General features: G+C 45.7%; 3 protein-coding genes across 4 annotated transcripts; 1 reads left to right on the top strand and 2 right to left on the bottom strand.

Annotated features, from left to right (window-relative positions):
* Nucleotides 1-15: 15 nt before the first annotated feature.
* Nucleotides 16-7,026, bottom strand: LOC125015718 (zinc finger protein 883-like). 2 transcript variants are annotated; one of them, XM_047597637.1, is made up of 8 exons: nucleotides 6,655-7,026; nucleotides 4,987-5,639; nucleotides 4,157-4,381; nucleotides 3,742-3,790; nucleotides 2,936-3,153; nucleotides 2,698-2,739; nucleotides 2,426-2,600; nucleotides 16-1,404 (listed from the first exon to the last, which is right to left on the bottom strand). In XM_047597637.1, exons 1-8 carry the CDS (start codon nucleotides 6,704-6,706, stop codon nucleotides 794-796), a joined length of 2,025 nt encoding a protein of 674 aa, XP_047453593.1. In that variant the 5' UTR covers nucleotides 6,707-7,026; the 3' UTR covers nucleotides 16-793. The 2 variants fall into 2 exon arrangements, with proteins under 2 accessions (XP_047453593.1, XP_047453592.1); XM_047597636.1 differs by having other exon boundaries at nucleotides 17-1,407; nucleotides 6,655-7,025.
* A 1,435-nt stretch (nucleotides 7,027-8,461) lies between these two features.
* mrps12 (mitochondrial ribosomal protein S12) lies at nucleotides 8,462-10,146 on the bottom strand. The gene is made up of 3 exons (XM_047597593.1): nucleotides 9,975-10,146; nucleotides 9,235-9,284; nucleotides 8,462-9,101 (listed from the first exon to the last, which is right to left on the bottom strand). The coding sequence occupies exons 2-3, from the start codon at nucleotides 9,281-9,283 to the stop codon at nucleotides 8,719-8,721; spliced, it is 432 nt and encodes a 143-aa protein (XP_047453549.1). The 5' UTR covers nucleotide 9,284; nucleotides 9,975-10,146; the 3' UTR covers nucleotides 8,462-8,718.
* Nucleotides 10,147-11,315: 1,169 nt separating this feature from the next.
* zgc:153896 (uncharacterized protein LOC569930 homolog) lies at nucleotides 11,316-16,326 on the top strand. Its single transcript, XM_047598157.1, is given in 6 exon segments — nucleotides 11,316-11,618; nucleotides 13,529-13,674; nucleotides 14,376-14,403; nucleotides 14,406-14,998; nucleotides 15,376-15,598; nucleotides 16,101-16,326. Coding segments are annotated over 6 exon segments (1,305 nt in total). The 5' UTR covers nucleotides 11,316-11,377; the 3' UTR covers nucleotides 16,175-16,326.
* Nucleotides 16,327-16,716: the final 390 nt, after the last annotated feature.

Below are 16,716 nucleotides of genomic sequence, written 5' to 3'. Positions count from 1 at the left end.
TCATTCGTTTACTTTTATTTCACGTGTTCATCAGGAACCTGTTTGTTAACGTTCAGATTCAAGACCAGAACCGGAGAAGAACCAGAACCGGAGAAGAACCAGAACCGGAGAAGAACCAGAACCGGAGAAGAACCAGAGCACTCTGCAGCTTTTATTGACTCTCTTTAGCTTCTCTGTAGCTGCAGACACGGTGTCCATGAGCAAAGCATCGGTTCCAGAGCTTCACACACCAACAACCTCGTTCTTACTGTTAAAGGTTTAATGGAGGAAACAAAAACATCAGATTTAAACTTTAAATGAAACATCAGGTCCAGTTTTAATCTGTCAAAAAAAAAAAAAAAAAAAAACTCTTAAGTTTCTTTTTTGTCTTTGGAGTCGTCATGGTTCCTTTACATGTTCTTAGAAATGTTAGAGACCAGGTCCACAGAGACCAGAGACCAGGTCCACAGAGACCAGGTCCAAGAACATGGGCCTGATGGTTGTGGATCTCGTCCTGATTTATTTCACTAAACCAGGGGTTTAGTTTCACTCAGACCTGTAACACAACACAGCACGAACAACAACTCCAGATTATTTCTATTTGTTTTAGAGCAAAGAGGAAAAAGTAAATTAGGAGAATTTACACTTAACAAAATATCCTTTAAATAAATAAATAAATAAATAATCTCTCTAGAAGGACGTGTCCCCCGTCTCGTCCTGTGGAGACATTAGGATCAGAACTCATTTTCTATATAACTGTGACACTTTGGGTCAGAGTTTGACACCTGTGGACTGAACCTTTAGATGTGAAGCGTCATGAAGGACCCGTGAAGGTCCTGTCCCCCTGGTTTTCGTCCCCTGAGACATCGCTGCCTCTCGGCGACTTGGCCGACTCGTGTCCCTTCATGTGGTCCCTGAAGGCCCCGGCTCCGCTCAGGTTCTTCCTGCAGATGTGGCAGAAGTAGGGCCGGGCGTCCGAGTGTCCCTCTACGTGGTAGGTGAGCTCCAGGGCCCGGCTGAAGCTCCGGCTGCAGACGGGACACTGGTAGCGGACGGCCGAGTGGGTCAGCTGGTGGCTCTTCAGGGAGCTGTGCTGTCTGAAGGTCTTGCTGCAGACGGGGCACTGGTGCGGCCGGGCGTCGCCGTGGAGACGCCGGTGTCGACGCAGGGCGCTGGAGAAGGTGAAGCTCTTGCCGCACTCGGTGCAGGTGTAGGGTTTCTCCCCGGTGTGGATCCTCTGGTGCTCTGTCATGTGGACCAGCTGGGTGAAGCTCTTGCTGCAGGTGGGGCACTGGAAGGGACGCTCGCCCGAGTGGATCCTCAGGTGCTTCTGCAGCGCCGACGCCTTGAAACAGTCCCGACCGCAGACTGGACAACAGTGCCTGGATTTACCGGAGCCCTCGGCCTCCAGGTCTGAACGGACGCCTGCTACACACAAGAAAACCAGACAGAAAGGTGTTTAAGACGACGTCGCATCAAGACGCTTCTACTTCAGTAGAAACTTCAGCCTTTAACTCGTGTTTCTAGACCAAGTAAAACTAGACTAGCTTTTTCCTGAATATTGTCGTCATGTTTGGTTCAAGGAGGAAAACGCTAGTGAGAGGAGAGAGCTAGCAGGAGGAGAGAGCTAGCAAGAGGAGAGAGCTAGCAGGAGGAGAGAGCTAGCAGGAGGAGAGAGCTAGCCAGAGGAGAGAGCTAGCAGGAGGAGAGAGCTAGCAGGAGGAGAGAGCTAGCAGGAGGAGAGAGCTAGCAGGAGGAGAGAGCTAGCAAGAGCAGAGAGCTAGCAGGAGGAGAGAGCTAGCAGGAGGAGAGAGCTAGCAGGAGGAGAGAGCTAGCAGGAGGAGAGAGCTAGCAAGAGGAGAGAGCTAGCAGGAGGAGAGAGCTAGCAGGAGCAGAGAGCTAGCAGGAGGAGAGAGCTAGCAGGAGGAGAGAGCTAGCAGGAGGAGAGAGCTAGCAAGAGCAGAGAGCTAGCAGGAGCAGAGAGCTAGCAGGAGGAGAGAGCTAGCAGGAGGAGAGAGCTAGCAGGAGGAGAGAGCTAGCCAGCTACACATGATAGAAAGAAACAACATGACAGCCTCTTTCCTATTGGTGGAAACATGCATCCATCAACCAATCAGGACATGATGTGTCAGTTGTTGTTTGATGCATTTTAATGGAAATAGTTGTAAATAACTAAATGTGTTGATCAGCTTTAGAAATGTCCAGGTTAGATTTACATTCTAAGTTCTAGAAATGTTTGGTTCAACATGTTTGTGGTTTTCTAACTTGTTCCTCCTGGATCTGATGGTTCTGGTCTGGTTTTAGCTCCAACGTGTTCACACAATAAAAGAAACCAAACCAGAAACCAGGTGAAACAGAGTCAGACTCTGGACTCAGAGGGTTTAAAGTTTGAACTGACGTTAGATTCTTTGTTCTTTATTATCCAGCTGTTGATTGAAAGTCGTACCAGCGAGTGTCGTCCTCCATTCCTCCTCTTCCCCGTCAGAGTTGATCAAACCACTGACGCCTCCTTCCTTACGCTCTTCGTCGTTGTCTTTCTCCTCCTCCTCATTCAGCAGCGACGATAAACCATCCTGGTTGTCACGGTTACCACTAGATGCAGCAGCAACACGTCCCGACTCCTGAAGGATCCAAAGAAAGATGTGATTTAAAACAGAAAATCTTTTTTAGATGAGATGGAAACAATATCAGGTCTGAATGAACCAGTCACGTTCTCACCTCCTCATCCTTCTCCTCAGTGTTCCTGCTGGACCAGAACTCCTAACAACAAGCCAAAACAGACATTTTAAGACCTTTATGGGTTAAATATAAGACCTACGCGACCCAGAATTACTCAAAAAATAACGAACACAGAGGGTCACACTGCTAATGAAGCGGTAACTAAATGTAATTTCAGACCTTCTGAAATGACATGCTTCCTGTTCGTTACAGTCCCTGTATTAGAAGGTTTCCTCACCTTGTCTGCGGGGGCTGAGATGAGCCCCTCCCTGATGTGGATCCTCATGTGTTTGCGGAGGAGACAGGGTTTCAGGAAGCTCCTGGGGCAGACGCTGCAGCCGTGAGGTCTGTCGGCCACGTGGATCTTCTGGTGCAGGCGGAGGCTGGTGAGGGCGGAGAACGTCTTCCCACACAACGAGCAGCGATGTTTCTCTGCCTCGTCACACAGACTCTGGTCTGCAGCAAACAAGACGACAACTCCACCACTGAGCTCATGATACCAGATTTACACATGGAGCTAAGCTAGCAGCCGCCAAGGCTACATGCTACATAGCAATGCTAAGCTACCAGCCACCAAGGCTACATGCTACATAGCAATACTAAGCTAACAGCCGCCAAGGCTACATGCTACATAGCAATGCTAAGCTACCAGCCACCAAGGCTACATGCTACACAGCAATGCTAGGCTAACAGCCACCAAGGCTACATGCTACATAGCAATGCTAAAATCAGTTGCATTTGTAGTTTCTGGAGTTGATGAAATATTGAACCAGAAGAAGAAATTGTGACATGACTGTGAAACTCAAAGTGTCTGTGTTTCTCTGTTAGCTGAGGCTAACTGCTTAGCTCCAGCTATGTGATGCTTGGTATCAATGGAAAGAGCAGCTTCTCTAGTCTCTAATGACATCATTACTCAAATTAAATACACAGTTACAGGTTTAAATCCTGGCCTTTTAGAGACATTCGTAAATAAAACTTTGACTTAAACAAAAAACAAGTGTAATTAAAAAAAAAGTATGTTTATTGTTTTAAGCAGCTTCTCACCGGTCAGTGAACGCACCGTTGCCACCAGGTTTCCAGACTCCTCTGGTTTCTGAAACAAACACATCAGATTCTATTAGAATAAAATCAGAAATATTTTTACAATCTGCTCCATGTGGAAAAAAGCTGAACTAAACCAGAACATTTACACTGACTCAGAGACGTACAGGAGGTTTTTTATCCATCAGTAGGTTTTATCCCTGATGTCGTATTAACATGTGTATTTATTTCTCTTGTTTCTTTACTCCTGTGTATGATGAGATGTATGAATCGCTTGTGTTTGGCCCCAACTCTAAAGGATTTAAAAGAAAACAGAAAACGAGTTCTTCCACAGAATGAACGGAGCTCACCGGTTCAGCTTTTTAAGTTTTATTCATGATTACGAGGAGTTACTAAAATAAATCCGCGTGGTCCTCACCAGCTGGTGTGTAGCCATGGCGACGCTGTGGCCCCGCCGGCTGTGGATCTCCTGGTGCTTCTTGAACACTCTCTGCCTGGTGAATCTTTTCTTGCAGACGTCGCACTGGAACGGCTTCTCCCCGGTGTGACACCTCAGATGCTCCTTCAGGTTGGACGCTCGTCTGAATTCCCGGCCGCAGACGTCGCAGGAGAACTTTTCAGGGGCGGAGAAACGTTCGTGGCTCTGGAAGCAGCGACGAAACGTTGTAAACACGATGTCAACGTTTCAAGGATCTGATGAGCTCCAGAACCACAAGCGTATCCACAAAACCTGTTTTAAAAGTCGACCGGACTCGTCGAGTTTAGAGAAGACGTTTCATCTGAGGAGCTTCTTCAGGTCTAAGAGACTCGAGGACGTTTGAGGTTTGAATAGAAACTCTGAGGGTAAAACCACCAGAAACTGGTGCAACTAATGTCCATTAACGTCTAGATCCTGACCTGCAGTTAAAGACTGTTTGTCCCTGTCCTCTGTCCCCAGGTTTCTATTAGACGGATCCTTTACTGCTCTCACACCATCTGTCTTCTGTTTTTATCTTCAGTCTCTTAGAACTGAAACATCTTCTCTAAATCACTCAGCGTCCAGACGACTTTGTTGGATTTAAACCTGGACGACTGAGAACCTTCACAGTGACTGTCCAAGTGTATTTTATTCAAAAACTGTTTGTTTGTTAGTAACTTGAATATTTTAGTTAAACAATCAGAGCTGGAATCTACCATTACCCACAGTCCTCTCTGCTCCACCCTGCCATGCTGGGAGAAGAGGACGTTTCCTGGTGTGTCCTCACTCACCTGACCGACGAGTCCTTCAGCTCCGGCCTCGTGTTTCTGCAGGTGTTTCCTCAGCAAACCCGGCCGGTTGAAGCTTTTCCCGCACAAGGAGCAGGGGTGGAGTTTCTGTCCCGTGTGGAGCCTGACGTGATCCCTGAAGGACGAGGCCGTGGAGAAGACCTTCCCGCAGAGCGAGCAGGGCCGCAGGTTCTGGTCCGAGTGTGTTTTCTGGTGGTCGGTGAGTCCGGACCTGGAGATGAAGCGTTTGGGACACAGCGCGCAGGAGAAAGGCCGCTCTCCGGTGTGCGTCCGCTCGTGCTGCACCAGGTATCGGCGCTGGATGAATCCTCGGCCGCACACGGAGCAGTGGTGCGGTTTCTCCGAGGCGTGACGGAGCTGGTGCCTCCGCAGGCAGCCCAGCTGGGCGTAGCTGGCCCCGCACTCGGAGCAGGAGTACGGTCTCTCACCGGTGTGGATGCGCTGATGGACGACCATGATGACCTTCTTGGCGAAGCGTTTGCCGCATACAGGGCAGCCGTGGGGTCTGGCGCCAGAGTGCGTGGTCATGTGATCGGCGAGTCGGGACGGACGGGAAAACTCCCGGCTGCAAACTGAGCAGATGTGACGGCGTTTAGAGGCAGGGAGGCGCCCGGAGTCCGGGACGCTTTCTTCTTCTGCAGAAAAACAACACAATCACCAAATCTATTTAAACCCAACTCATACAATGAGGAGCTTCTCATTTCTTCAACAACCACTTTATAGACACTTTAAAACGTCTGTTTATCTCATGTACATTGGACTGCAGATGTTTGTGTTCTTTACTACCTCATTCTCATCCTGTTTTTAAGATTATTTCATTTTATTTTGATTCCTATTCTCATGTCTACGTCTGATCCATATATGTGTAAAGACACATCCCGTGGTGGTGGAGGAGATGTTAGTCTGGTGGAGGAGGAGATATTAGTCTGGTGGAGGAGATGTTAGTCTGGAGGAGAAGATGTTAATCTGGTGGAGGAGATGTTAGTCTGGTGGAGGAGATGTTAGTCTGGAGAAGATGTTAGTCTGGAGGAGGAGATGTTAGTCTGGTGGAGGAGATGTTAGTCTGGTGGAGGAGATGTTAGTCTGGTGGAGGAGATGTTAGTCTGGTGGAGGAGATGTTAGTCTGGTGGAGGAGATGTTAGTCTGGTGGAGGAGATGTTAGTCTGGAGAAGATGTTAGTCTGGAGGAGGAGATGTTAGTCTGGTGGAGGAGATGTTAGTCTGGTGGAGGAGGAGATGTTAGTCTGGTGGAGGAGATGTTAGTCTGGTGGAGGAGATGTTAGTCTGGTGGAGGAGAAGATGTTAGTCTGGTGGAGGAGATGTTAGTCTGGTGGAGGAGATGTTAGTCTGGTGGAGGAGATGTTAGTCTGGTGGAGGAGATGTTAGTCTGGTGGAGAAGATGTTAGTCTGGTGGAGGAGATGTTAGTCTGGTGGAGGAGAAGATGTTAGTCTGGTGGAGGAGATGTTAGTCTGGTGGAGGAGATGTTAGTCTGGAGGAGAAGGGTCAAATCATTGGCTGCATCAAGCAGAGGAAACATCTAGAAACTACTAAAACTGGCTTAAGACCTTTATTCCAGACTGGAAGGACAGTGGAGAACCATGTTCTACCAGGATGAAATAAATCCTGACTGATGGAGAAAGTGAATCTGACCCTGAAGCTGCTGAGAGTCGTCTCCTCTCGGTTCCTCCGTCGCTCCGTTCATGTCCTCAGTGTCTCCGTCTCCTGAGAGACTCTGGAGACAAATGAGAGTCAGAGTGAGACACTCGCATCCTACTCAGCGGCCACTTTATTAGGTACAGCGATTTCATGCTTGTCCAATATTCCTGAAGTGAAGTTGCCCCGTTGTCCATTAGTTTGTCTTTTAGACACACGGATAAGAAACGTCGTCGGCTCCCGTACAGAAAATTATTTCATTCAAAACGTATTATCATGACGAACTGGAAATCACACAAGACAAACTGTTTAACCTGGATGACTGGACTTCATGGGTTTACTGATGATGGAACAGGCAGATTCAGCTTCACTCTTATATGATCATGTTACTAAACGGACTCATGTAATGGACAAAGTGATTCGCTTCTCGCTTCTTCTTTCTTTACAAAACTAAAATCATGTAAATGGACTTAATGTCTCTTAACCTGTGGTCTTTCATTTTTTTCAAACTGAGTCTAAGGAATATGGTCTCCTTACCTCCATGAGGTCTTTCATCTGGTTCTGGTTCTGGTCCAGTGGCAGGTACAGATCCATCAGAGACAGCGGCTGTGACCTCATGATGCTGTGACGTTTCAGAGCTTCATTCATTCACAAACACATCTGATTATTAAACCCGTTCAGGTCAGTGTTTCCTTATTCTGTTCATTATTCTGACTGAAACATTTGTGGTGAATTAGTTTTAGGCATTAGCATCATTAGCAGATGTCTGTCTTCATGGAGGAAAGCTATGCTAACAGGTACCTTCAAAGGGAATAATTAATGTGTGTGCGCACACACACACACACACACACACACACACACACACACACACACACACACACACACACACGTACCGTTATCAGACGCTGCGAAGACTGAACAAAAATAAGTAACAAAAGTTAAAATCCAGCCTCAGAGCAGCTTGTTCAGGTTAGCACCAGGCTCGATAATGCTAACGTTGTTAGCGCTCATTTCTAAAGGATTCAGCGGAAATAAGCGATTTTACATCCGGATATAAAAGCGACAGGTCTCAGAGAAAAATAAGAAATAATTCACGGCTATGTCAGAGGAAGGAGAAGAAGATAAAACTCAAGTTCCTCCGAGAAACTGCAGCTGAAATTCACCTAAAAACAAACATGGCGCCCATGTCTTCTTCGTTCAGCGGCAGCAGAGAGCGGGGCCGCGCTCGGTGCTGCCACCGCAGGCTGTAAGGAGAACTACAACTCTTCATTTATATTAATAGAAACAAATGCTTTTATTTTTAAATCCGAAAACAGAAAAAACAGAGAAAGTTGCTTCTATTTAGGTGAGTTCTGGTCCTTGACTGAAGCAGGAAGTAGTCTCCATGGGTCTAGACAGACACGTTACTCATTTCAATAACAGATTGATACAGATTCAAGACAAACACCTAGAGATAAATTCACCAGATACCATGAGTCAGAAAGTCTAATCTCTGTTACTGGTGGAAACAACAGCAGCTTTCTTTATATGCATTTAATAAGCACTGGTTTCGCCTTTACTTCTCTTCCTGGTAATATATTAAAGAACCACAGGGAAATTTATTTATTTTGCATCTTATGTTTTAGCTAAAACTTGAAATGTGGATGTTATGATATACAACAGTCAACTCTTTACTTCACCTAAATGTTGCGCTTCTTGTTGTGATAAAATGTGTCCTGAGCAGCTGATTAGACGTTTCTAATGCTTCTATGTCCTGTTGTATCAAGTCAAGCTCCTGAATGATGAAATGACTCAGACACAGACGTGAAAATGGACAAAATCCAGACGTTTATCAGACATTAAACATGAACAGAAACCATCTAGTGCTTCGTCTGAGGGAAGAAAACCGGACAGAGACTTAGTTTAAACCTGACGAGTAATAAAAATGTTCCAGCTTCACAAGGACGTAGACCAGCACCAGGACGTAGACCAGCGCCAGGACGTAGACCGGCGCCAGGACGTAGACCGGCGCCAGGACGTAGACCGGCGCCAGGACGTAGACCGGCGCTGGGACGTAGACCTTCACTGCTTCTTCTTCACCACGTGAGCGCAGTCATACTTCCCTCTGACCACGGTCATTTTGACCCCCGGTAAGTCCTGCGTCCTCCCGCCCTGCACCAGCACCACGTTGTGCTCCTGCAGGTTGTGTCCCTCCCCGGGGATGAACACCACCGCCTCCTTCCCGTTGGACAGACGCACCCGAGCGCACTTCCTGTTGGCCGAGTTGGGCTTCTTGGGCTTGCGGATCATGGTCTTCAGGATCACCGCCTTCAGCTGGGGGCGGCCGAACGTGGCGCCCACGGACTTGGGTGGAGGTTTGGGTTTCCCCTGACGGTGCATCTGGTTGAGGGTGGCCATGGTCCTGGAGAGGAGGGGGCCGGTCCAGACTGAGACATGCTGGGACGCTGGACACAGAGACCACATGTCAACACATCAGACCTTTGTTGAGCTGTGGTTCTTTAAATAAAACCGTACGTTATCACTTCTATGGATAAAGTCCATGTGGAACACGGTGGAACCGAGTCTTTCTAAACTCACCTTGAACCAGCGGCGTTAGAACCGGCTTCAGGCTCCACAGCCAAGACATCCTGAAACAAGAGGACACGGATCTGACTTTAGAGTTTAGACGACGAGGACACGAACGTTTAGTGTCTGAGGCTGAGCTGATCCTCACACGAGTTTCTCCTGCTTCATTCACAGCAAATATTCACTCTGAAAATAAACCGACGCTGCGTCTCATCTTCATTTAACTCTGAACATGTGAACATGGAAGAGTTAACTTTAATAAAACTAGATCTGATCTGGATTTGTTCAGATAAACTCGTTTAGTTTCATTTAACTTTCACTGGGGAAATTAAACCAGTTTCTTCTAACGGAAACCTTCTCTTATTCAACTGGTCAGACTTCATTCAAGTTCATTTAACGTCAAGAACATGATGAAATATTTGGTTAGAGTGAAATAAATCAGGTTAAACTGAGGTCTGGAATAATGTGGAGTTTAACAAAGTGATAAACATCAAACGAGTTGAGCTTCAAACTCTCTGTCTCTGAGACACAAACCCAACAGGAACCTGTGCGGATTTTTATCATGTGTCATTTTTCTTTTTTCTTTTTTTTTTTTTTTACCAAATATCTTATCCGGATAGATGATGAAAAATGACTAAACGTCAGCAGCCGATTTTAAAAATCACCGAACAGCTAAAAACATAAAATGAAATTAAATCCAGCGTTAGCGGCTAATGCTAACTAGCTAAATGAGGACGAACGAATTCACAAACCTGCTCAAGAAACAAACTCCTCGGTCAGAAAATATCCGAGAAAATGAAGAAGAACCTAAGAGTCACTCATTTATTGCATTTTAATTTAGAAAATAATCAAGGACATCGCTTCTTTCCGGCGTGAGCGAAGTGACCTTTTACCCGGAAGTACTCCCGTGTCAACATGTGTCCTCTTCCGGGTCAGGTCTCCAAAATAAGAGACGTATTTAATGCTGATTTTTGAATGAAAAGCAAAACGTCGTTTATCTTATAGAGCAACACTCGGAACACAGCTTCACTTAGATTTCTAATATTTTTACACTGATACATGTATTTTTAATTAAACTTATTCTTATTGCCTAGTGCTCTTTGTTCTGAACACTGGTTCACTTTGAGTAGGAAAAGTAATTTCCGGGATCAATAAAGTAGTTCTGATTCTGATTCTTCTGATCTTTTTATTTATAGACCTGTGTGTATAAAAACTATTTGAGTGCCTAAATAACTTGTTTTAGACCTAAAGAATGGAACCAGACATAAGCCGTGACTTAGAGACTCTGCGTCCTGAGGATGCTCAGCAGGCTCCGTTCAGACCTTCGATCTGGTCTCTAGAGTCCAGGCTGTGGAGCTTCCAGGGTTCAGTTTTAAGAACTGAACCCTGAACTTTCCATCTGGTTCCTGGTTCTGGTTCCTGCATCATGTCTCCGAGTCAACAAGCATCTGTTCCTGGTTCTGATCCAGATTCTCTCGGTCACATGTTTCAGGAGAATCTTCACTAAACGTCCTGAGGGGAAGAGGTTGTGTGATAACATGAAATCACATGGTTTATAATTTCACTGTAGAGTCTCATTTTATTGGTTCTTTATTAATTTACAATCATTTCTCTTTTCAGAATAAAGAGCCTTCGGTTCCTTCTCACGCGTCTCCATCATGTCTTTTATCTGTGTCCTCTCAGTCACACGTTACAGGACAAACAGACACAGAAGAAAGACGAATATCAATTCATTTTATTGTAGTTTTATGGTTTTAAATAGTTATAATATAGCACAACACATTTATTTAATTCTCTGTTCAAACATTCTTTATTTATGATGACGTCTCTTTTCAGAACGAGCAGCGTTTGGTTCCTTCTCACGTCATGAACTAAAAAGCTGAATCCAGTCTTTGAGGCGTCTGCAGGTGATGACTCTGAATTATCAGAGTATCTGAACATAAGTCAGTTTACTGCTGATAAAAGCCGGAGCTCACGGCCGTTGGTCAGACTCCAGAGCTGCTATCAGGGTCCAGAGAGCGGCGCTGATAACTGAGGCCTGGTCCTCCATCAGCTGATCTCTATCTGCGTGACCCTGCAGGAGGAGCAGGAGGAGCAGCAGGAGGAGCAGCAGGAGGAGCAGGAGCAGCCGCCGTCATTCGGACTGAAGCTCAACATGAAGCTGCAGCTCTTCTTCCTCGTCTTCTTCACGGTGGCGGCAGGTGCCGCCGGGAACCCGCTGAGAGAGAAGAGGACCAAGCTGCTGCTCATCTCCTTCGATGGCTTCAGGTGGGACTACGACCAGGACGTGGACACGCCGCACCTGGACCGGCTGGCTGTGGACGGAGTCAAGGCCAAATACGTGACCCCTCCGATGCTGACCATGACCTCGCCGTCACACTTCACCACCATCACCGGTAACAATACATCCACTCGAACACTGCTGCAGGTTCACGAAAAACACAACAATAGGTCTACTTTAAAATCATCCATGTGGTATTAACCAGGTAAAATGGCTCAGGGGTTGGATTCCTGCTCCATCCAATCATTCAGTGTTTGGAGAATATCTCTCCTCCTCTTCTTTCCACCATGTTCTCCTCTCTAAGCCTCTTAAAGTTCTCCTCCCTGCTCTCAGCACATCTCACTGCAGAACCTTCTTTATTAATACGGGTCCTGGACGTTAAACCTCTGGATCACAAATCAAATACTGACTGGCATTTACAAAACATGAAACCATAAGATTTCATCAACATTGCTTTGATTCTCATGGCTTCTTTGAAAAATTGCAAAAAATAAAATGTTTGCTCGAGTTAAACTCTGCAAAAAAACAAAAGACTCTTCCTTCTTACTGGTTTCAGAGTCCTGACTGATCAACACGCAGCCTTTCAAGAGTTTGTGAATTGTGTTTACCATAGTGTGGTCTTGCAGCCTTTGGCTTTTCTTTAGTGGAGGATTTATTGTATTCTGATTATGTCGTACTGCTCAGGGGCTGTTGTTGAGTCACATCAGTCTATAACCATGGTTGACCTGAATCTGTGGAGGTGCAGGAATTGACTTTGCAGAGAAAAATGAGACCTTAGTGAGTAAAAATGTGACAGAAGCAAAAAACGACCAGAAACTGGTTGGGATTCATTAAACACCTCTTAACCCTTTATGGTTTTCATTCAGTCAATCAGAGAAGATCCAGGAAACATCCTCAGGTCTAATCAGGGTCTAATGTGGTCTACAAGGTCCCCCTCTGAACTGGTTTATCAGGAACCATGAAGAAGAACAAGTGTCCTAATGTTTCTAATGTGATGATGTTGATGATGTTCTAATGTGACAAATACATGTTTACATTAGTTTAAGGGCCAGGAACCAGATATGAGACCAGGAACCAGATATGAGACCAGGAACCAGATATGAGACCAGGAAACAGATATGAGACCAGGAACTAGATATGAGACCAGAACCAGATATGAGACCAGGAACCAGATATGAGACCAGGAACCAGACATGAGACCAGGAACCAGACATGAGACCAGGAACCAGACATGAGACCAGGAACCTGATATGAGACCAGGAACCAGATATGAGACATTCATTTAACCAAAAGCTTTGAAGGTCTTGTTCTGTCCTATAACATCCTCTAGGGTTGACATTTAGATTAAGCTCTATGACAGGTTCATCTTGAGGTTTTTCGTCTTTATTTTATAAACTGCAAGCAGTACAGATACATGCCACAGCTAATGTTAATGCTACCGCATGAACAGCGCCCCCTGGCGTTGTTCAGTTTTGTTTTTCTTCGATTCGTTTAATCCAAACATGTCTTCCCTGCTTTCAGTTAGCTGCTTGTTAGCATGGTAGCTGTTAGCCTCAGTAGCTTCTAAATGCCAGAACAGAGGCCGCATGAAAAGATGACAAAAAAAAAGACACGTGTAAAAGAGTCAAACAGCCAAAATGAACCTTGAATATACATCAGTATCATATCACTGCATAAACGTGAGCTACACGTCTGTTGGTTCAACCTCCAGATTAACAGTAAAGAACGGGACATGAAGTAATTATAAACAAGTCCAACGGTAAAACGTTGACTCAGACTTTGAACATAAGAAGTCAGTCAAAGAAAGACGCAGATAAGACGCGTTTTATTGTCCTGAACTCAGAAACAGATTAAAACCATGAGTCCTCATTTAAATGTGATGAGACGGCGTCAGGACAAGTTTAGTCCTCGTGGTCGGGTCCAAGGTCAGAGCTCGACTTTGAACCGATGTTTTCCTCAAACCTGCAGCAGAACCGGGTTTAAACCAGACTCCTCGTTCTTTACTCTCGGCTTCCTGTGCGTTAGGTCGATGGGTGGAGGATCACGAAGTCGTCCACAACATGATGTTTGACACCAAGACCAACCTGAAAGTTCCTATCAAGAAGACGATGGCCAGATCGGAGTGGTGGGACAACGGAGTTCTGCCGCTGTGGATCACAGCTCAGAACCAGGTCAGAACATTAAAATGTCTTTATCAGAGAGTAGAAACCACCCTGATCCTTCTGGACTAGACCTGGACCCAGAGTTTCTAGAAATACCACAAAGCTCACATATGCTACATAGCAATGCTAAGCTAACCTTCACTACTAGATGTCTGCATCGTGTGTATTATCTGTAGTAGCACCATTAAACCACTAGATGGAGACTAAAGGTTCAGATTCTATGAGTCCAGTCTCCATGTGGTTCATAGCTGATGTAGAATCATGAGGACAGACTCTAAAGGACCCAGAAGATGATAAAAACTAGATCAGGTTCATCTGTTGTCAGGTGTTTTGGGATTTGTTGAAATACTGAGACTGAAGAATAAACTTTGACTGAGAAACTCAAAGTTTGAGTGTTTTCTCTGTTAGCTGAGGCTAGCTGGTTAGCTCCATCTATGTGAGGCTTGGTATCAATGGAAGGAGCAGCTCCTCTAGTTTCTAATGACACCCAGCATGGCAGAGTGGAGCAGAGAGGATTGTGGGTAATGTTAGGTTCTGTTTAAACTGTTCCTCATATTTATAAGGCTGATTTTTATTTAACTAAAATATTAAAAGTAGTAAGAAACAAACACTTTGTGGTGGTTGGATACGGAACATTAATACGACGTGTCGCCGGTTTGTCGGGTTGAAGGGTTTAACTCAATGAAACAGTTTCTTCTTCTTTCATCCAGGGTCTTAAAACGGCCTCCTTCTATTATCCGGCGGAGCTGTGAACTACAGCGGGCAGTCGGTGAACCGAGCGCTGGTGACGGAGGCCGGTCACCCCGACGACAACGTGACCGAGTGGCGTCAGAACATTGACAAGGTGATGAGCTGGTTCTCTGAGGAGGACTTCCACCTGGTGACGCTGTACTACGGCGAGCCGGACAGCGTGGGCCACGCCAAGGGACCCGACCACCCGGACAGGAAGAGGATCATCCAACAGATCGATGACACCATCGGGTACCTGAGGGACGCCATCGACCGCCACGGCCTGTACGACAGCCTCAACGTCATCATCACCTCAGACCACGGCATGACCACCGTCAAGAAGAGACCGGCCGTGGACGAGATCATCCTCAACAAGTATCTCAATTTACTGGAGCACGCCAGCTTCGAGATCCTCGACTACGGCGGGTTTGGCATTTTGACGCCGCGGCCGGGGAGAGAGCAGTTTGTCTTCGACGCGCTGTCCAAAGCGCCAAACCTGACGGTCTACAAGAAGAGCGAGATTCCTGAGAGCTTCCACCTCGCCAGAAGTCAGCGGCTGCCTCCCATCGTGGTCGTTGCAGATCTGGGATTCAACCTGAACTCTGTGAGTGTCCCCATTGTTCCCTAAAACCAAACCGTTGTACGTCCTCCACAAAGATGTTGATAGTTGCAGCCTGATAGTGACGACATCATCCTGAACTCATCCATCAACCTCTGGACCAGACCTGGACCCAGAGCTTCTAGAAACACCACAGAGCTCACATGTTCTCCAAAGGTTCTAGTGAAACAGAACCAGGTCCACTCTCCATCTGGACATTAGGATCAAACCAAAGAACCCAAAGTTCCTCCACGTTGGGTTTTTACCTCTGAAAGTGAATCTGGCTCCAAAATGCTACTGATTCACTACAGGAGGCAACATACACACAATTCATTCATACAAGTTGTGGTTTAACTCAAATGTTTTTGTTTTTTCCTCACCAGAGATTCATCGTTTACGTGAACAAGGGCGACCACGGCTTCCATAACGGTGAGATGGACATGAAGACCATCTTCAGGGCGTTTGGACCCAGCTTCAAGAAGAACTATTTGTCCGAGCCGTTCGACAGCATCCACGTTTACCCTCTGATGTGTGAGCTGCTGCAGATCAAACCGGAGCCACACAACGGATCGTTGACCGTCACCGAGAACATGCTGCTGCCCAGAGGTGAGTCCACAGGAACCACGTTCAACAAAGAGTCAAAGGTCGGCGGTAGTTACCATCGGCAACAGGGTTCAGCTGTTCTCCCCGAGGACGTGTCGGTTTTCTCCGAGTTCATTTTAGATTTTTAAATCATTAAATATAAGGCGTCTTGTGATATATTAGAGATTGTCATTTCCTAGAAAAATGCTGAAAAAGAAAAAAAGACTCATCCTGAGCTGGTTTCAATGTTTCTTATGGACGAAATCTCAATCGTATAATAAGCTCAATGGTAGAATGTGACGATGTCCAGGAGAAATAAAATGTCCAAAGGCTGAAATGTGTGGATATGGCCTCCTGTACTTTTTAAGAGGTAAAAACCCGAGCTAGTTAGCAGCAACAAGCTAAGCTACAGAAGCTAAGCTAGTCTATGTTTCATCTTTGGGAGAAAATGAACAGAAACAACTTAAGATGAGCTACCACGAGATAAAGTCTAACTAGCTGGTGTTTGTGGTCTTTGTGTTTCCAGGAGGATCTCAAAGCTCTCGGTCGTCACTCGCTCTGCTGACGTCAACTCTTCTCTCCATGTTGTTGATGCTGTAACTGATCCAGGATCAGCTCCAGCTCCGTCCTCCATCTTCATCATTTACACCAGGACTGATCATTGCTTCATTCAGCTGAAGCAGCCGGACGCGTTTGGGTTGTAGTTTATGATCTTGGAAATAAAATAAATACTTTTTATCTTGTAAATGAAACATCAGCTGTTTGTCTTTAATCTGAGGTCATCAGAGATTTAACCGTTTCCATGGAGACGGGATGGAAATGAGGCGAGGCAGTGGTTTCTACAGGTGTGAACAGGTCAAAGTTTAAACTTTTTAAGACCATTACGGGTCAAATTTAAAAGGGGAAACTAGACACAGAATTACTTTTTAAAATAACTAAATGTATCATCACTCAGGACCAGAAGGGGCAAATATGCTGGTATTTAGACTCTTTAAGGCCTTAAATTGGGATTATCAGAAACTCATAAAGAACCGATCTATTCCAGACGTCTACGCCGTCGTCTCTGATCTCATCTTGAATCTATTCATCTATAGGGTTTATTTATTTATTTATTTATTAGATCTCTACCACTGATTTAATTG

This window comes from Mugil cephalus, chromosome 11, assembly GCF_022458985.1.
Source record: "Mugil cephalus isolate CIBA_MC_2020 chromosome 11, CIBA_Mcephalus_1.1, whole genome shotgun sequence".
NCBI classification, from domain to species: Eukaryota; Metazoa; Chordata; class Actinopteri; order Mugiliformes; family Mugilidae; genus Mugil; species Mugil cephalus.
This window is presented reverse-complemented; position numbering and strand designations above follow the sequence as displayed.